Source organism: Rhincodon typus, chromosome 8 (assembly GCF_021869965.1).
Source record: "Rhincodon typus isolate 14 chromosome 8, sRhiTyp1.1, whole genome shotgun sequence".
In the NCBI taxonomy this organism is placed as follows: domain Eukaryota; kingdom Metazoa; phylum Chordata; class Chondrichthyes; order Orectolobiformes; family Rhincodontidae; genus Rhincodon; species Rhincodon typus.
Window position 1 is genome coordinate 971,733 of NC_063339.1, and position 21,545 is coordinate 993,277.

General features: G+C 44.5%; 2 protein-coding genes across 3 annotated transcripts in view; both read right to left on the bottom strand.

Annotated features, from left to right (window-relative positions):
* Nucleotides 1-21,545, bottom strand: part of LOC109938684 (serine/threonine-protein kinase Nek9) — a 162,009-nt gene that overhangs the window by 100,960 nt on the left and 39,504 nt on the right. The gene's annotated exons all lie outside the window — the stretch shown is intronic.
* LOC125483684 (serine/threonine-protein kinase Nek9-like) lies at nucleotides 3,301-18,205 on the bottom strand. 2 transcript variants are annotated; one of them, XM_048599929.1, is made up of 7 exons: nucleotides 18,040-18,205; nucleotides 17,151-17,210; nucleotides 15,898-16,064; nucleotides 10,253-10,414; nucleotides 8,857-9,054; nucleotides 6,169-6,222; nucleotides 3,301-5,985 (listed from the first exon to the last, which is right to left on the bottom strand). In XM_048599929.1, the coding sequence occupies exons 1-7, from the start codon at nucleotides 18,161-18,163 to the stop codon at nucleotides 5,734-5,736; spliced, it is 1,017 nt and encodes a 338-aa protein (XP_048455886.1). In that variant the 5' UTR covers nucleotides 18,164-18,205; the 3' UTR covers nucleotides 3,301-5,733. The 2 variants fall into 2 exon arrangements, with proteins under 2 accessions (XP_048455886.1, XP_048455884.1); XM_048599927.1 differs by having other exon boundaries at nucleotides 15,898-16,106.

The window sequence follows — 21,545 nt, forward strand, 5'->3', positions numbered from 1 at the left end:
GGGTGGCATCGTTGTGGCACTGCAGGAGGCCCAGGATGGACATGTCGTCTGAGGAATGGGAGGGGGAGTTGAAATGGTTCGCGACTGGGAGGTGCAGTTGTTTGTTGCGAACCGAGCGTAGGTGTTCTGCAAAGCGGTCCCCGAGTCTCCGCTTGGTTCCCCGATTAGCCTCTCTGCTCCTATGAATTTAAATCAGATTGTGTTGATAACCTGGGACCAATCCTAGTGTAAGAAATGGGCAGATCATCAAAAGAAGGCATTTGGAAAATCTGCAGAGAACCAATTGCCATCAAAAAAGAAGGCAAATCTGCCATCTGAGTCATAAACTGGCTTTCTCTCAAAGTCATTAAGCTCTGTAAAAAGCCCCATGAAAGGTACCATGGCATTTTTTTAGTTCCAATTTAGTTTTAATTACAGAGGGAACAGCAGAAAAAGAAGACGTTCCTGACTGATGATTGATGGAGTAGATGGAGCATTGCGGAAGACACATTCTGTCTGAACTTGGAGAGATTAAGTTTCAATTTATTGTTGTCTTATTATTTGGATTTATACAAGTGGGATTTATTTATTTGGACAGCATTCTAATAGAATTTAGCTCAGTTCGGGAATAGTTAGGAATAGTTAGTACTCGGGGGAACAATTGGTTTGTTAGTAATTCTGTTAATTTATTCATTAAGATAAGTAAATTGTTACTTGTTATTTATAGAGTGGATCAAAGATTTTCTTTCTTTTAACAAATTACAAGGTAAAGTGAGCTTCTCTGGGTGTTTTGGGTTTAATTACTAGAAGGGAACCTCTACTTCTGTCATAACAGATTGGGGCTGGTGTTTTGGTTTAATTATGAGAAGGGTTTGACCCATGGCCCCTTTATAACATGATAATCTCTAGATTACTACCCGAGCCATGTGCAAATTGGTTTAGGGATAAGAAAATTAGGGAAATGAACACATGGCTAAATGAGCGGTGTGGCAAAGAGGGGGTCCATTTCATGCGGCGGGAGTAATAATAATTAAGCTCATGGTGATTTTTCAAAATTCACTGGACTCTGGGGCAGTTCCAGTAGATTGGAAAACAGCAAATGTGACTCTATTGTTTAAAAAAAAAAAGAGGTAGACTAAAGGCAGGTAACTATAGGCCAGTTAACTTAACTTCTGTAGAGGGGAAAATGCTTGAATCTATCAAGGAAGAAATAGCAAGACATCCAGATAGATATTGTCCCATTGGGCAGATACAGCATGGGATCAAAAAGGGGAGGTCATGTTTAACTGATTTACGGGAATTCTATGAAGACATCAAGAGCGCAGTGGACAATGGGGACCCAGTAGATCTGTTCTATCTAGATTTCCAAAAGGTATTCGATAAGCTTCTACACAAGGCTGCAAGATAAACGTCCACGGTGTTACAGGCAATGTATTAGCATGGATAGAGGATTGGTTAACGAACAGGAAGCAAAGAGTGGGGATAAATGAGTGCTTTTCTGGTTGGTGATCAGTGACACTGTTGCTGCTGAGACGTGTTGGTCGAGAGTGTGGATGCTTGTGGATGTGATGCCAATCAAGCCGGCTGCATTATCCTGGATGGTGTCAAATTTCTTGAGAATTATTGGAGCTGCACCCATCCAGGCAAGTGGGGAGTATTCCATGTCGATGGTGAACAGGCTTTGGGGAGTCAGGTGGTGAGTTACTTGCTGCAGTATTCCCAGTCTCTGACCAGCTCCTGTAGCCTATGTTTGTGGTGAGTCCAGTTACATTTCTGGTCAATGGTAACCCTGGATGTTGATAGAGGGCGTTTCAGTGATGGCAACACCATTCAAGGTCAAGGGACATCTTACTGGAGATGTTCACAGGCTGGCACTTGTGGGTGCAAATTTTACTCATCACTTGTCAGCCCACCCTGGATATTGTCCAGGTCTTGTTGCATTTGGACACGGACTGCTTCAGTATCTGAGGAGTCATGAATGGTGCTGAACATTGTGCAATCATAAGCAAAAATCACCACTTCTGACCTTATGATAGAGGGAAGGTCATTGATGAAGCAGCTGAAGATGGTTGGACCTACCCTGAGGAACTCCTGCAGAGATGCCCTGGAGGTGAAATGATTGACTCCTATGTGTCAGGTATGACTCCAACCACTGGAGAGTTTGCCCCCCGATACTCACTGATTCCAGTTTTGCTCGGCTCCTTGATGCCACACTCGGTTGAATGTAGCTTTGGTGTTAAGGGCTGTCACTCTCACCTCACCTCTGGAATTCAGCTCCTTTCTCCATGTTTGAACTAAGGCTGTAATGAGGTCAGGAGCTGAGTGGCCCTGATGGAACCCAAACTGGGCGTCACTGAGCAGGTGCTGCTTGATAGCACTGTTACTGACACCTTCCATCACTTCACTGATGGTCGAGAGAAGACTGTTGGGGCAGTAATTGGCCGGGTTGGATTTGTCCTGTTTTTTGTGTACAGGACATAGTTGGGCAATTCCCCACATTGTCAGGTAGCTGTTGGTGTTGTAACTGTACTGGGACAGCTACAATAGGGGAGCGGCAAGTTTTGGAGCACAAGTCTTCAGTACTATTGCTGGAATGTTGTCAAGGCCAATTGCCTTCGTAGTGTCCAGCACCTCCAACTGTTTATTTTTTGATACTTCACTCGAGAAAGATAATCTGCTAAAAATTTCCCAAACTCATTCTCTTTTTAGATATTTAAAGAAGTTCTTCTACTGTCTGTTATGATATCACTTCAAAGTTTACTCTAAATATTCATTGTCTGCCTCTATTACTTAGTGGCCATAATTTGTTAATTTTAAAAACTTGCCTAATCTTCTGATTTACCACTAATCTTTGCCATATTGTATGTTTTCTTCTTTCAAAATGATGCTATCCTTAACCTCCCTTATTAACCATGGTTCGCTTATCCCCTTCCTAGGATTCTCTTCTTTGTTGGAATGTGTCTTTCTTGTGCATCACAAACTATTTTCTTACAAGTCTGCCATTGTTCCTCAACCATCTTTACTACTAATCTCCTTTCCCAGTCCACTCTAGCCGATGCTGCCTTCATTCCTTTGTAGTTACTCATCTTTATGTTTGGCACACATGATTCTGACCCAGGTTTCTCACTCTCAAACTGAATACTCGATTCTGCCATCTTAAATAACCTGCTGTCAACTCTGCTTGCCCAACCATTTGTATTGTGCCCCATTCTGACTACCTGCCCTGTTTCCTGTGCTGCCTTGCGCCCCTCCAAATAGGTATTCACCTTCAAGTGGCAACATTACACTGGCAGCAATACAGTAAACAGGTACAAGACAGAGCAAGATCCAAAGTACTTTATTGTGATTACACCTTTATTCTAAATGATTTTAAGCATATAAAATTAGTGTTCAGACATGATTTAGTGTTTAGAGACTTTGTAAACCAGATCTGTTGTGGTCAGGAGCAATAAACAGAAGCAGAGAGGGGCTGAGCTAATGTAAAACATAGGGAGAAAGTGTAAGCAGCTTCATAAACATTTCAATTCGAACAATAAGCCATGCGCAGGATGCTTTTTACAGGGAATCCTGTCAGAAGCACTGGAGCTGGGTTGAAAAATGCAGAAACAGCTGAGTTACAAAAAATTAAACTAACTGAGAGGATCCAGGGCTCAGGTATTTTCATAATCAGGGTTTGTGACCAAAACATCTCACAAGCAGAAATCAGGTTTCAAAAGTATCTCTTTGTCATAAATACACTCTGGATCACCTCTAAACCACCCCCAAAACCCAACCTCAAAAATGATCCTCCCTCATTAATGCCCAATAATTCCTTCACTGCCCCCAACACACACCGTACAGTTCGTCTCACTCCCCAAATCCCCAAATACTTCCCCCATCTAATTCATGCCCAACCTCCTCTTAATATTACCCTCCATCCCTATTTCTCTACCATTGCTCGCATGACCCTCTCACCCTCACTTTCCTCCCCAGCTTGCCCTCAAATTCACATCCTTGACAGCACATTCATTGATCAGGGCAAATGTAGTCTCCTGAACACAGTATGTTAACACCTGATCTCTGGGATCAGCATAAGCAGGTAGATGATTTGGAGTAAAGCTCTAAAATCTCTTAATGAATCCTGCCTTATAGATTACACTTACACACCAACCAGTAACAGATACACATCACCCATTAGAAATCAGCATCACTTATTCACCTTATGCAAATCTCATTCAAATTATAGAATCTCATTGAACCAAACCTCCTCCTACTCACTCCAAACATACAGAATCCCACCACATCAAACTTTTTCTATTTGTTCTTGTTACAGACTGATCAACATCTAATTTCTAATTGTCTGCTGAATCTAAGAATCCATAACTGCATTTATGATCCAGCACCCCAATTAATATCTGTTCAGGAATGTGTATACAGCTGCAGGTCATGTAAAGAGATGGCTCTATTGGAATCCTACTCATTTTACTTGAACCCTGGATCATGGCACCAGGAAGCTCCTACACACAGCCACATTTAATCCTAGAATAAAATAAAGAACTGGGGATGCTGGAAATCTGAAACAAGACAAACAATAACCAGAAAATCAGCATGTCTGGCAGCATCTGTGTAAACAGAAAGCAGAATTAACCTTTCAAGTCCAGTTTGGCTCTTCATATTGAGTCACGTGCACATGAAACGATAACTCTGCTCCACAGATACTGCCTGCCTGCTGAGTTAGTATCAAATCCCAAAAATTCATTTCAACTGCTTTCCAGATCCCATGTCTCTAATATTCTGGAATGAAGCCAGCATTTTATGTGCAAGATCCTTCTGTTGAGGTGATGCAAGCTTCCACTGACAGAGGATTTCTACTCAATACTCTTTAGGCAGCGGTGCTCTGTCAATGACCCCGATGCCCAGTATCCCCTCTACACTGGGGAAAACTACCCCAGTAACAGGGATTGAGGTGGGATGCCAGTCTGGCACAAACCCAGCAGACCTCAAACATCAATCCTTCCGTTCCATAATCCAACTGCATTGCTGTAACTCTTCAGAACCTTCTGTTTATTTCAGGCCTTATGCTTTGTTCTTTCTCCTTGCAACTCAGTTTCCAGCTCAGTACCTGCAACTCCTGCCTCAGAACTGCAGCTTAGACACACAACCCTTCCCTACCTCTGCCTTGCAGTTATTGGAGAGATCCACGACAGAAGTGTTCAGCAAGTAATTACTGTGAGGCATTTCACCCTTATCACTGTTACACCCAAAGGCTCTGTAGACGTGACTTCTGTGCAAAATGTTCATAAACACTGATTGGATATAAGGCACTAGACTGTGCCACGGACTGGGCTAAATTCTACTGCTTTAAGGCACTGGAAGTTACAAACTGACCCATTCCCACATCTAAAATCAAATGGGCATGGACCATTTCCTAGAAAGATAAACACTTAAGCAAACTCACCTTGTACGCAACTTGGAGTAAACAGGCAAATGTGTTTCAACAGCCCTGCTGGCTTCTCTCAATACCAACCCATATAAACCACACTGTCAAACTGCTTCAACCAATGGGTGTTAAAATACTCAAAGCACTGTTATCTTGAAAAACACTGTTCCTATAATTCACCCATTTGCTTTCGGTAGTTTCTGCGTGGGGCAGGAACATAGCACAAATTCTCCGACACTGGCAGGTGCAAAAGCCCTTGCCAGTTTTCCAGTTGAGTGGAGCCCAGAAGAACTGGATGAAAGCTGTGAGTGCTCAATGGCACAGCCATTCAAACTCTACTCAATCTGACAGAAAGAACCAGAAGGAGAAGCGGCTGCAAGACTAGTGTCTAGACTGGAATCTGTGCCCGGCTTTGAGTCAATGTCTGAACTTGCAGATTGCAGACAAGATGTTGAAATAACTGTAGGCTTCACCCTCAGAACAGCCAACGAGTCTGACATTTCCTTCCCGTCACTGTCCAATCTTCGGGTTTTCAACTCTTCAATGGCAGACCAGAGCCTGTGACTCTCCTCCAGCTGAACTTGCAGCTGTGAACCAAACATGACAGGGTTTTATTAGCAGAAGATCAGAAAATCCAGCAGGTGAACAGAAACAGGTAGATGCAGAAAAACATTCAGGTCAGATGCAAACTGTGAGTGCTCCACTGTTACACAGGTATATTGACCCTGACAGCTCAGGCACAATGACACTTTTACCATGGCAACACTGACCTGCTTTTCCAGACAGTCGATAGTTTTCTGCTTTTTTGTCAGGTTGTCTTGTAACTGTTCGGAAAAGCACAAGGAGGAGATTTCAGTGAGGAACACAGAACAGGTCAACACTCTTACCCTCCTCACAGCCTGAGAAATATTCCCTCCCACACCTGGTCCTTTGTGCACACCTCCAGCAATAGGGAATCCCCCCACATCCAGGTGAATACCCCCTCAGGTCCCAGGCCCTTTGAGATTCAGGGAGACACGTTAGTCACTTGATACTTCAGGGTTTGCTTCCAGTTAAGTCTGATTTAAGTGTTTGATCTAAGATGCTGCACATGAGGAGAGTTGTGTTTAGCAGCTGCTGTGCTCTTTGGCATGAAGATTCTTCCCCACATTTAGTAACTGTTGTGGGGCTGAGTTTGAGCATTATTGAGACACCTGGATTGTGTTTTCTAAAAGCGCAATGAAAATACACATTGGATCTTTCATTTTAAAAGAGGGAGTTTCTTGGAAACCATGTAGTTCCAGACAAAGGCTGGTGTTGGTTGCTGTAACTCACTTCAGAAAAAACACATGACAGCTTTATTACTGGGTTTTTTGGCTGTTGTGTTTGAAATACATTTGCAGGATTAGAGTTTGTGCTCGCATTTTTCAGTTGAGGAAAGCTAGGTTCATGTCTCTGGCTTCTGAAACCTTGTCCGAGAGATCAGGATAAAACCTTATTGTTCCTCCTCGGGCAGAGAGACTGAAAGAACTTCCTTTAGGGTGTGCGTTTGTTTGAATTCACTCACGGGATGTTGTCATTACTGGCTGGACCACCATTTGTTGCCCATCCCTAGTTTCCCTTGAGTACACAGACCAGTACAGTACAAGAATAGGCCCTTCAGCCCCTATATCTGTGCCAACCATGATGCCTTCTAAACTAATCCCATCTGCCTGCACTGGCACAGATTCTTCCGTTCCCTACCTGTTCATATGTCTTTCTGAGTGCTTCTTATACATTGTTATTGTATCTGCTTCTAACAACTCCCCTGGCAGTGCATTCCAGGAACCTACCACCCTCTGTGTAAAAAAACATCCTCGCATATCTCCTTTGAACATTCCCCCCTCTCACCTTAAACCTACATACATTAGTATTTGACATTTCCACCCTGGGAAAGAGACTAATGATCCACCCTATCCATGACTCTCTTAATTTTTTATACTTCTATCAGGTCACCCCTCAGGATCCGATGCTATAGCAAAAACAATCCAAGTCTATCCAATCTCTCCATATACTATGCCATTCCATTCAAGGCAGCATCCTAGTAAACCTCTTTTGCACTCTCTCCAAAGCCTCCACATTCTTCCTATAGTGTGGGGACCAGAACTACATACAATACTCCAATGTGGTCTACCTAACGTTTTATACAGCTGTAACAGGACTCGCCAACTTCTATACTCAGTGCCCTGATCAATGAAGGCAAGCATGCCATACACCTTCTTTACAACCTTACCCTACACCTTCAAGGGGAGGTGATGGCCTGGTGGTATTATCGCTGGACTGTTGATCCAGAGACCCAGACAATGTTCTGGGAAACCGGGTTCACATCCCGCCATGACAGATGGTGGAATTTGAATTCAATAAGTATCTGGAATTAAGAATCTACTGATGACCATGAATCCATTGTCCTTAATATCGACATGCCCTAGAAAAATCTTACCATCATCCATGTCTTTCTCCTTGGTGAATAACGATGCAAAGTACACATTAAGGACCTCATCAACTTCTTCTGGCTTTACACATACATTTCGTCCTTTGTCCTTGACTGGACCTACCTTTTCCCTAGCTACACTCTCGCTCCTAATTTATGTACAAAATGCCTTGGGATTCCCTGTAATCCTACTTGCCAAAGACATTTCATGGGCCCTTTTAGCCCTCTTAACTCCTTGTTCTTTCCTGCTTCCTTTATATTCCTCAAGGGCCTCCCACCCTTGATGCCAACCACCCCAGGAAACCAAGGCATAAAAAAAAACAAGCGGGACAGAACACCAACGCTTCACTGGAGACGCACTGATGATGATACCTAGCAGGGTGATGAAACGTCTGTAACCAAACCCACCGGCTCAGCGAGCAAGTCTGTAACCTCATACACAACTCGAGCTACAAATCTCAAAAACTCAAGGGCCTCATCAGATTCTTAAACCTTGCATATGCTTCCTACTTCTTTTTGACTAAACTTTCAATATCTCTTGTCATTCACCGTTTCCAAATATTGTTACCCTTATCGTTTATCCTCACGGGAACATGCTGGTCCTGAACTCTGATTAACTGGCCTTTAAAAGACTCCCACATGTCAGATGTGGATTTACCCTCAAACAGCTGCCCCCAATCTAACTTCTCCAGTCCCTGCCTAATACTGTTGTAATTAGCCTTCCCACAAATTTAGCACTTTCACCTGAGGACCAGTCTCATCCTTATCCATAACTATCTTAAAAATACATGATGGTGAGCTGCCTTCTTGAATCACTTCAGTCCCTGTGCTATAAGGATGCCCACAATGCCTTTAGGGAGGGAATTCCAGGATTTTGATCTAGTTAGATATATTTCCAAATTGGGACGGTAAGAAACCTGAGCTTTGGCTTACTTAGAGGGGTGAACGTCTTTATTTTCATATTACAAATTGTCAGTGTGAATCAATGCTGCACTTACAAGCTCCTTACCTGAGACACTGCCCCAACTTCCTTGCTTAGTCTCTGAATCTCAGCACTGAGCTTCTCCCGCTCTTCCTGTTCACTTTGTTGTTGAGTCAAACACTGTGTCAGCATCTGCTGCACCCTCCCCAATTCATCTTGCAAATCTCTACACAGGCAGGGTGATGTCGCAAAGTGGGAACAGTCCTCCGAAACAGGATTTTTTGCCTGGAGGGGTAGCAAGAGAGAGTGAGAGAGAGGAGGAAAAGAGGGAACACGGGGCAGAGATAGAGAGACAGCAAGACAGGCTGAGAGAGAGAGAGAGAGCGGCGCAGAGACAGAGAGCGAGAACGAGCAAGGCAGAATGGGGGAGAGGCAGAGCATACACGGGGCAGAGAGAGACAGCGAGAGCAAGCGAAGCAGAGAGAGAGAGTGAGCAAGGCAGAGAGAGGGAGAGAGAGGGAGAGAGAGCGAGCGTGCGCGGGGCAGAGAAAGACAGCGAGAGCGAGCAAGACAGGGAGAGAGAGCACAGCGCAGAGGGAGAGAGAGTGCGGCGCAGAGAGAGCGGGGCAGACAGAGAAAGAGCATGGGGTGGGGAGAGTATGGGACAGGAAGTAGGGGTGGGATGGCAGAGAGAGAGGACCAGAGTGGAGCATAGACAGACAGACAGCGCGAGACAGAGAGAGAGAGAGCTAGCAAGGCAGAGAGGGAGCAAGCGAGGCAGAGAGAGAGACAGCACAAGGCAGAGAGCCAGAGAGAGAGAGAGAGAGACAGAGAGAGACAGACAGACAGACAGAGAGCAAGGCAGAGGGAAACAGCGAACAAGACAGAGAGAGTGGGGCAGAGAGAAAGAGAGAGCGAGGCAGAGACAGACAGAGAGTGAAAGAGAGACTGAGAGAGAAAGAAAGAGAGTGCACGTGGGACAGAGACAGAAAGAGAGAGCAGGGCAGAGAAACAAAGAGAGACAGTGTGGCAGAGACAGACAGGCAGACAGAGAGCGGGGGGAGCGGAGACAGAGAGATAGCATGGACTGGGGAGAGCATGTGACAGGGAGTAGGGGTGGGGTGGTAGAATGAGGGAGGTGGGGGGCCAGAGTGGAGCGGAAAGAGCAAGAGAGCGCGAACGAGAGAGAGAGGACAACAGAGCGAGCGAGACAGAGAGAATGGGAAAGAGCGAGAGACAGTGAGGGACAGCAAGTGAGAGAGAAAACGAGAGCGAGAACGAGAATGAGAGAGAGCAAGACAGCAAGCGAGAGAGCGCGAGCAACAGCAAGTAAGCGAGAGCAGAAGAGAGCGCGAGCAAGCGAGATGAGAGAGAGCGAAAGAACAAGAGAGGGCAAAAGAGCCAGCGAAAGAGCGAGAGCGAGACAGCGAACAAGACAGTGAGCTAGGGGATGCAGGGACAGAGTGAAGTGTTAATTACTTACCATGGGAAGCTTGCTTTTTTCTGATTCACCCGGCAGATTCACTGCAGTCTTCATTTCCTTCAGCTTCTCATATGGAAGTGTTTCCTGACAGGAATATGTCAGCAGCTTGGCCGGGTCTCCAGGACTTTCTGGAATTGGGATAAACTCAGCATTTTCCAACTCCTGGAAAACCAAAAGGACATAGCCATTAATTCACCTGGAGGAGGTCAGCAAGCATCAGGCTGCCCACTCACTCACTCCCTGACATCTCATTCATTGCAGTAACACACACCCAAAGTGAAACAGATGAGTAGTGCACACCAGACACCTGCTTCACAGATGAACTCTCAGTGTCCTCAGTCGACATAAACTATACCATTCCCATTCGCCACACAGTAAACGCTGTCCATGTACTCAGTATATATCCTACCCTTCATCCAGCTGGAAATCTCACCATGCACACGTTAACTGTCAATACATACATATAATCAGCCGATAGGGGTATTGGCATAAGCCCCCCACCCCCACCACTCACTGAGGAGAGAGAATGCTGCAAACTTCAACCAATGTGTATCCAATGTCTATGCAAAGCTGCAAGATCTTAACCAGGCAGTTACTACTGTTTACTGCATCTCAGATTTACATTTAACAACTGGTACACTGTTCATTGCAATAGCATCTGCTACATTGTTTTTCCCCATTTACTAGTTTCTGAACACATGTAGCCTTGACTAAGATAGAAACATAGAAAATAGGTGCAGGAGTAGGCCATTCGGCCCTTCAAGTCTACACCACTATTCAATACGATCATGGCTGACCATGCAATCTCAGTATCCCATTCCCACCCTCTCCCCAAACCCCTTGATCCCTTTAGCCGCAAGGGTCACGTCCAGCTCCCTCTTGAATGTATCTAATGAACTGGCTCCAACAGCTTCCTATGGGAGGGAATCCCACAGGTTCACAACTCTCTGAGTGAAGAAATTCTTCCTCATCTCAGTCCTGAATGGCTTACCCCTTATTCTTAGACTGTGACCCCGAGTTCTGGACCTTCCCAACATCTGGGAACATTCTTCATAAAAACTGAAAGAACTGTGGATGCTATAAATCAGGAACAAAAACAAGTTCTGAGGAAGGGTCACCATACCCGAAACATTAACTCTGATTTTCTCTTCACGGATGCTGCCAGAACTGCTGAGCTTTTCCAGCAACTTCTGTTTTTGTTCCTGGGAACATTCTTCTCACATCTAGCCTGTCCAGTCCCATGTTTCTATGAGATTTCCCACTCATTCTACTAAATTCCAACGAGTAAAAGCCTAGCCTTTCATGAAAATGTCAGTCCTGCTATCCCGGGAATCAGTCTGGTGAACCTTCACTGGACTCCCTCAATAGCAAGAATGTCCTTCCTCAAACTAGGCGACCAAAACTGCACACAATACTCAAGGTGTGGCCTCACCAAGGCCCTGTATAACTGCAGCAAGACATTCTTACCCTGATACTCAAATCCTCTCGCAATGAAGGCCAGCATGCCATTAGCTTTCCTCACTACCGGCTGCATCTGCACGCCAACCTTCAGCAACTGTTCCACCATGATACCCAGGTCTCATTGCACCTCACCTTTTCCTAAACTGCCACCACTCAGACAATAATCTGCCTTCCTGTTTGTTCAACCAAAGTGGATAACCACATTATATTGCATTTGCCCACTCAGCCAGTCTGTCCAAGTCACTCTGCAGCCTCTTAGTATCCTCCTCACAGCACACACTGCCACCCAGCTTAGTGTCATCTGCAGATTTAGAGATATGGCATTCAATTCCTTTGTCCAAATCATTAATGTATATTGTGAGCAGCTGGGGTCCCAGCACTGAACCCTGCAGTACCCCACTTGTCACTGCCTGCCCCTCTGAAAAGGACCCGTTTATTCCAACTCTCTGCTTCCTGTCTGTGAACCAGTTTTCTATCCATGTCAATACATTACCTCTAATACCATGAGCTTTAATTTTCCTTATTAATCTTTTGTGTGGAACCTTGTCAAAAGCCTTTTGAAAGTCCAGATACGCAACATCTACTGATTCACCATTGTCCATTCTACTGGTCACATCCTCAAAAAAAATTCCAGAAGATTTGTCGAGCATGATTTCCCTTTAGTGAATCCATGCTGACTGGGACTGATTCTGTCACTGCTTTCCAAAGACTCTGTTATTACACCCTTAATGATTGACTCCAGCATTTTCCCCACCACCAATGCCAGGCAAACCCGCCTATAATTACCCGTTTTCTTTCTCCTTCCATTTTTAAAGAGTGGAGCTACATTAGCTACCCTCCAGTCCATTGGAACTCTTCCAGAGTCTACAGAATGCTGGAAAATCATCACCAATGCATCCGCTATTTCTAGGGCCACTTCCTTATGTACTCTGGGATGCAGAGCATCAGGCCCTAGGGACTAATTGGGTTGAAATCCCATCAATTTCCCCAATACCATTTCCTGACTAATAAGGATTTCCTTCAGTTCCTTCTTTATGCTTGACCTTCTGTCCCTTAGCATTTCTGGAAGGTTATTTGTGTCCTCCTTAGTGAAGACAGATCCAAAGTATTTGTTCAACTGGTCTTACATCTCTTTGTTGTCCATTATGAATTCACCTGATTCTAACCGCAAAGGTCCTACATTTGTCGTCAACAGTCTATTTCTCTTCACATATCTGTAGAACCTTTGCAACCAGTTTTTATGTTTTCTGCAAGCTTACTTTCATATTCTATTTTCCCTTTCTAAATTAAAGCCTTTGTCCTCCTGTGCTGAGTTTTAAATTTCTCCCAGTCCTCAGGTTTGCTACTATTTCTGGCCAATTTAATTGCCTCCTCTTTAGCTTTAACACTGTTCCTGATCTCCCTTGTTAGCCATGGTTGAGCCACCTTCCCTGTTTTACTCTTATACCTGACAGGGATGTACAATTGTTGAAGTTCATCCATGTGTTCTTTAATTGTCTACCATTGCCTACCCACTGTCAACCCCTTCAGTATCGTTGGCAATGCATGCCTCATACCATCGAAGTTAGCTTTCTTTAAGTTCAGGTCCCTAGCTTCAGATTTAATTATGTCACTCTCCATCTGAATGAAGAATTCTACAGTGTTATGGTCACTCTTCCCGAAATTATCTTGCACCACAACGTTGCTAATTAATCCTGTCTCGTTACACAATACCTGGTCTAGGATGGCTTGCTCTCTAATTGGTTCCTTAACATATTGGTCAAGGAAATCATACATTCATACATTCCAGGAAATCCTCCTCCATCATATTGCAACCAGCTTGGTTAGTCCAATCAATATGTAGATTGAGTCACCCATAATTACTGCATGCATCTCTAATTTCCTGTTTGATACAGTCCACAACATCACAACTACTGTTTGGTGGTCTGTACACAACTCCCACTAACATCTTTTTCCCTTTGGGGGTTCCACAGCTCCACCCATATAAATTCCAAATCATCCAGGCTAATGTCCTCCTTTACTTTTGTGTTAATCTCCTCTTTAACCAGCAACGCTACCCCACGTCCCTTCCCTTTCGAAACGTCTTTCCAGAAAAGTGAATAACCCTGGATGTTGAGTTCCCATCTTTGGTCATCCTGGAGCCAGGTTTGTGTGATGCCAATTGCATCACTTCCATCAACAACTGTCTGCGCAGTTAATTCAAACCGACTAAATCAGTAACACAAACAAAGTTGCTGGAAAAGCTCAGCAGGTCTGCCAGCATCTGTGAAGGAAAAAAAAGAGTTAACGTTTCGGATCCGGTGACGCTTCCTCAGAAATGGGTTCTACTGTGAGGCCTGGATCTGAATTCAATTCCACCCCACAAAGACTGCCTGTGTGGAGTTTGCACATTCTCCCCGTGTCTGTGCAGGTTTCCTCCAGAGTCCAAAGATGTGCAGTTTAGCTGAATTGGCTACAGGAAATGCAGGGTTACAGGGCAGGGGTAAGAAAGTGCATCTGGGTGGGATGCAGGGTCGATGCAGACCTCAACAGCACTGCAGGCAGTTCAATCACACATCATTGAGAAATAATGCTGTTGCGCGGAGACCCGCGTTCGATGGTGGAATGCAAATTCAATAAAAAGTGAGAAATAAGAGTCTATTCATGACCATGAATCCACTGCAGATTGTCGGAAAAACACATTTGGTTCCCAAATGTCCCAAAGGTAAGAAAGCTTCTATTCATACCCGATCTGCGCTACACATGACTCCAGACACACAGCAATACAGTTGACCCTTGACGAACACCATTCCACAGCACCCACATAGACTAACATCGTCCCACAGCACCGACACAGACTAACACCGTCACACAGCAACCACACAGACTAACACCGTCCCACAGCACCCACACAGACTCAGACCGTCCCACAGCACCCACACAGACTAACATCATCCCACAGCACCCACACAGATAACACCGTCCCACAGCAACCACACAGACTATACCGTCACACAGCAACCACACAGACTAACACCGTCCCACAGCACCCACACAGACTCAGACCGTCCCACAGCACCCACACAGACTCATACCCTCCCACAGCACCCACACAGACTAACACCGTCTCACAGCAGCGAAACAGTCTATTACGATCCCACAGCACCCACACAGACTAACACCGTCTCACAGCAGCGAAACAGTCTATTACGATCCCACAGCACCCACACAGACTAACACCGTCTCATAGCACCCACACAGACTAATACGATCTCACAGCACCCACACAGACTAAGACCGTCCCACGGCACCCACACAAACTAACACCGTACCATGGCACCCACATAGACTCATACCGTCCCACAGCACAGAAACAGAATAACATCGCCCCACAGCACCCACACAGACTGACATCGTCCCACAGCACCGACACAGACTAACACTGTCCAAGAGCACCCACACACACTGACACCGTCCCACAGCACCCACACACACTGACACCGTCCCACAGCACCCACACAGACTAACACGGTCCCACAGCACCCACACAGACTAACACCGTCCCACAGCACCCACACAGACTCATAACGTCCCACAGCACCCACACAGACTCATACTATCCCACAGCACCCACACAGACTCATACTGTCCCACAGCACCCACACAGACTCATACTGTCCCACAGCACCCACACAGACTAACACCGTCCCACAGCACCCACGCAGACTAATACTGTCCTGCAGGACTCACACAAAGTAATCGCGTCCCTTAAATGGATATTGTTTTGTATTGTTGCATTGTAGCACCCAGAGGGCTGGCCCTGGAATTGAGGAGTGACTGTCAGTTTGCTACAGCCACTATGATAATATAAACCACTTTCCCATTTCCTTCTGATAAGATTCATGGCTTGTTCTATGGGTGGCCTTTCCTGTTTCTCTAATTGCTATCCATGTTGTTTTTCAGTAGTGAGCAGCTTGCTGATATTCTTCAACCTGTTGTGCATTTGCCTACAGTCCCCATAACAGCAAAGTGATCAGTGTAACAACGTGGGCTTCTTTAACCGAGTCTAACCACAAAACCCTGTTGACTTACCTGCTACTCAGCTCAACTGGTTCAGCACAGAGCTGCACTGAGCTTGCGTCTCCCACTGCTCTCCCTTCCCCTATGCCCAGATATCTGAACCCTCTCCTTCTGTCACCATTCACCTGTAACAGCCACTCAGGACAGGAGCTCTCGGTCAGATTACTTGTAGACTTGAGTGGGTTTAACATTCCAATTCCTCGCCTGTCCTCTGCTGTTCTTTTCATCCCATTTTGCCCATCATCCTCCTGTTCGTTCCTGAAGTCATCCTCCAGTGTCGAGCCCTGTGGAACTGGATGGTCATCAGGAGGGTCAGATACAAGGGGTTGGTGTGCTGTGTAGAGAACAGCAAACAGCCAGAAGCAAATACACTGACATCAATAGTAACATCAGCCTGTAAACCACAACCGCACACAGATATAGACAGACACGCAAACACAGACACACATAACCATATTTGAATTGAGGGAATCAGCTTAATGACTCTTACCTACACCCAAGGCTTTAAACAATGGATTTGCTCGCACTGTGAGACCTCTCCCATCCCTCAGATTCTCAGTAAACAAACTTCTACCCTCCCCTGTTGTAAGCCCGTAAACACACTGGGACACATGAACCCTGAAACTAACATACACCCTCTCAGCAACACACTGATTCTGACTGACACACCCATATACAGTGACCGAAGCACGAAGTGACAGACATATACAACCATGACACGCGCACACCCAACAAGATAGACCCACGAGCTCACCATGGCACATACACCGTACTGTCACACACACACCAGCTCACTGCCTAAGAAGTGCAGCAGCCTGACTCAAGGACACATGCAAGCAGCAAACCATCACACACACATACAGCCAACACATAGGCAGGTGCAACAGCACCCTGACACACAGACGCAGGTGGACACACCCTCTCACACAGACATGGGCAGATACACCCTCAGACACAGGCACAGGGGGGTATACCCTTACATATAGGTGTGCACACTCAAACCAGCATGCATACACATACAAGCATTACACCTTACCCCATGCATGCACACATCACGGCACAGGCACCCGCACAAGGACATTCGCACCAAGAGAGCTACAGTGAAACACACGCTTCAAATCCTTGCTGCCTCTCTGGTCAGTTCCACTGCTCCACTCTACTCCTTTTGTACTCAACTCATTTCTTTAAGAAAAAAACTGCTTGCCTCTGCTTCCACAACCCTCATGGTTAGTGAGTTCCAAAACATGCACTGTTCCTCACATCCCCCGCTGCTTCCTTTGACCAAAACCTTAAGTCTGTGAGCCTGAGACCTTGTACCATTATCCAACAGGATTATCTATGTCACCGTGATCCATGATTATAGTTCATTCACACTCACCAGCTCCAATAGACAGGCCACTGCTGTTTGATCGAATGGTTTTCGATGCAACCACCATTTCTGGAATAACAAGGGCACAGTGTACATTTCCGGAGCTCAAATAGGACAGAAACAAGCAGAGAGCTCCACAAAGGGTCTAGGGTCACCATGAAGAAATTAAAGAGCGGGCAGCTACCACTAATTCATTAAACTGAAAAATGGAGATCTTTTTAGTTACAAAATTCGCATGTTCTAAGAGTTCACATCAGCAGCATCACAGAGTCAGTTGTGCCTCAGTCAATAGTACAACACCATCTCAATGAAAATGTCATGGGTTCAGATCCCATTTCAGAGCTCAAGCATATAATCCCAAGCATCCCATCCAGACCCACCCCCCAACCCTATCCTTGTAACCCTACATTTCCCATGATTAACCCACCTAACCTACACATGCCTAGACACGACGGGTAATTTTGCATGGCCAATCCACCCTAACCTGCACATCATTGGACTGTGGGAGGAAACTGGAGCACCAGGAGGAAACCCACACAGACACAGGGAGAACGTGCAAACTCCACACAGACTGTTGCCTGAGGGTGGAATCGAACCTGTGTCCCTGGCGCTGTGAGGCAGCGATGCTAATCACTAAGCCACCATGCCGGCGGAGACTTGGGCAGGGAAATAGCAGAGGAACTTAATTTACCAAAGTTACCCCGGTGAGAGTCAGCTTCACCGTGAAAAGGGATGAGAGGATATTATGGAGATTCATTTGCAGTGTTGGCTCATTACAGCATTAGGCTCTTTCTGATGGGGTGACTTTTGAGGTTTCCTTCCTGACATGATGTTTCAGTATAGGAAGACTGCAACAGTTATCAGTGAAAAGATCCTGGGCATGGCATGTAGTACTGACCGGCAATGAGGATGGTATGCCAACCGTGGCAGGACAGATCCGAGACTTTGTGAAGGGAGCCAAAAATAGGCCGAGGCCAAGAGCTGCAGATTTCAGAACCAAAGCCCTTCTCTGTAGCAGTCATTCCAAGGCGGCCATTCCCACCATTTCCCCAAGCAAAGATCTGGTTATCTGGCAAAGACAATGGACAGCGGTATTATTACTCACTTATTCCAAAGCAACATAAACATACTGAATGAAGGTCAAAAGTTTCGTAATGAGCACACAGGACAATGAAAACCATTCAGTTTGAACACACAAGGCCCTAAAGCTGCTGGAGTGAGAACTCCCTCCCCAAGGGCAGCACTGGTGCACGCTCCAGTGGGGAGAATCATAACCACAGTCTAAAGTTCAGTAAGAAAATGATTAAGCCCTACCAAAATTTGAGAAAAGGGATACAAAAGCATTCATTGTGTCATTTGAAAAGTAAGTGAAATAAATGAATTGGCCAAAGGAAAACCTGACATTGCCCACGCAGTGCATGTTAATGAGTAAAGCATAGGAAATTTATGCTTCATTATTAGAGAAAGTTCCTCAGGATTAAATGGGACTAGGTCCATATGAGTTCCAAAATCACAAATATATTTTGAAATTTAAGAAAACTACGTGGACGTACATACATTGAATTTGAAAGTTAAGCAAATTAATTTTGATGGGTGGTTATGAGCATTAGAAACTGACTCGATGCATGAAGCTCTGAGAGAGGTAATTATCATGGAAGAATTTAAAAATTCTCTACCTTCTATGATAAGAAACCATGCTGAAAACCAAAGGGTTGCAACTGTTAGACAGGCTGCAGCAATGTCTGATGATTTCTGAGCTGATCCAGTAAACTAAGCCTTTACTCCATCAGCCCCATAAACTCAACGCGAGAAGATGGAAGAGTGAAAGAAAGGCATGTAGCCAGGGTAAAGAAAAGAACAATATCTTCTCCTCGATAAGAAGAGATAGTACTGAAGATGGAGATGAAAATTGAAAGGCTAAGTGTTTCCTTGGTAACAACATGGAAAACTTTTATTCAGAATGCTGCAATGTTGCAAGAGTAGCCCAGGGGATGTTTCTGGGCTCATCGAATGTATCTGAAAAAGGCATGCAAAATGAAAATATGACTAATCAAACTGCAGCTTCAACCACAAGCAACGAACCAGAATGCTGACAGTGCAATTTTTCCCTCTTCATAGTACAATGGAAATCAAAGTCCCAGTGAACAGGACAGGTGAAGAGTACAACCCAGCTCCATTGTACAAACAGCAACTGGAGTACGGCTGCTTTTCCAGACCATTCGTAGTGAGGGCAGTTAAGAAATTATCTGTGGACTTAAATCTGGTTAATGATTTGTCTGGAGTAAAGGTTGTAGCTTCACCTATAATTAACATACCTAAGAACTATCATAGGGTAAGGGCATGTATTATCAAAAATTATAAAAGTGAAGGTCCTGACTGAATTCTCTATTCCTAAAATCAAACAGGGAAAGCATAAGACTTTTAGACATGTGAAGATTTTATCGGAAATTCGTACATAACTTCAGTAGGTAGGTACAGTACCTGTACCTTTAACAAATTTGTTCCAGAAACAGGCAAAAGTAGTGGTCAGAATACTAAGCAGCCTTTGGGAAGCTGAAGGCAATATTAATAAGTGAACCAGTTTTGGCCTGATTCTGCTAAACCTCTTAACATGGTGATTGATACTAGTGACTTGGGGATAGATGCAGTCTTGCTACATGATGAGTCAGGAACAGAGACGCTAATGGGTACTTTTTAAAGAAACTAAACCAATATTAGAATAAGTACATTACAGTAGCAAAGGAGGTTTCAGGATTATACATTAAAATTTAAGAAAAAGATGATAAAGATTGTAAAAGGCTTACATAAGGGATGAAGAAAGATGAGTGGATGAAATTCTTGCAGTTTATTGTCAATGTGTCATATACTTTGTGATAAAACACATTTTTGCAATAGCATTCCACTTCTCCTTAGGTTGGAAGCAGGTAAAGACCACGATTATTTTTCAGATTGAAAATGGGAACTGCTTTAAACCAAAGGGTTATGCAAAAAGATATTGCAGTTTAAAAAAGTGAATTAATGGAACTTATTGTATGTTGAATCCACAAGATGGCCTTAGTTATGCAGTGGGAGAAGACGTTACAGCTCGGCTCTGTGGCTGTCTTTGCAGGGGCAGCTTTACCCAGTGACAGATTTTGACTGGTTTTCAACCAGAACCAGCTGTGTGTTCAGGAGTACTCAGCATAATAACAACTTCTTGATTGGTTCCTGGGACAGTGGCTCTGTTGGATAATACAGCGGTAATATCCAACCTGTAAAGGAGAATATATTTCTCTCTCATATATGAGTGAAGTAAAAGACCTTTTCAAGTAGCTATTTTCTGTCTCTGCAAAATCCTTTCCTAAAAGGGAAAAAAAATCCTTCAGAGACCCTGAAAGGGTGAATCCTCAACTGGGAAATCAAAGGTTGAGATTGTGTGTGACAACAACTTCATGTCCTCCTCAAAAAGATCAAAGGAACTGGGAGGGAGCTGAAGGAAAACATCTCATTAATGTCTGTAATGTGGACAGGTTGCAGAGCTGTGCTTCAGTGACATTTTCGGTTCCATCCCCACTCAAAACATTTGTGTCTTGCCTTTTGTGTGTCTGTTTCATTGTATATGGGAATTTTCTTTAAATGGATAAAGTTTAATTTATAGAGAGCAATTCATGTTTCCATTCTGCCATTGGCTGAAAACAATGTGCAATAAATAGCTGCTTTCTTGTTAAATATAGAAACTTGGTGAGTGTTTTTTAACCTGAGTCCTTCAATCAGGTAAATTGGGCACTTTGGATAGTTTGGTTAATTTTGAATTTGTGACAACTGCAGAAATAATGAAGCTTGATTTCCAACACAGTATCCCAATGAGTTATCACAGGTTTAGCTTGTAAAACTTTCAAACCAGGAGTGTGATCCAAAATCTACAAGTTATTAGAACTGAGAATGTTTCAGCTAACAGAAGAGCTCATGTTGGCAGATTCGGAAAAGACTTGTCTCCACAGTCCACAGACACAATTCTGGAAGGAAACTTTTAAGAGATGGGATTGTAGGTTCTCTGGACTAGAGTCTCTGTGACACTTTGTGTCAGGAAATAAGTTCAAACATTGTTTTGCTGCGCATTTTGAAATCATTCTGTCATTTATATTTAAGCATCTCACTTTATTTTTTCATTTCATGCATGAAATAATTTTCTTTTCTGTTATCAAATGCAGCCTCATATGAATACCTCTGTTATTAACCACAGTATTAACTCACTAACTAAAGAAAAAGGCACATGATCCATCAAGCTACCTTACATTTGAGGATTATCCATTGTACCAACAGAGGTCTGTAACCAGCCCCCACTGAATGGGGGTCTGTAACCAGCCCCGTCTCGATGGGGGTCTGTAACCAGCCCCGTCTCGATGGGGGTCTGTAACCAGCCCC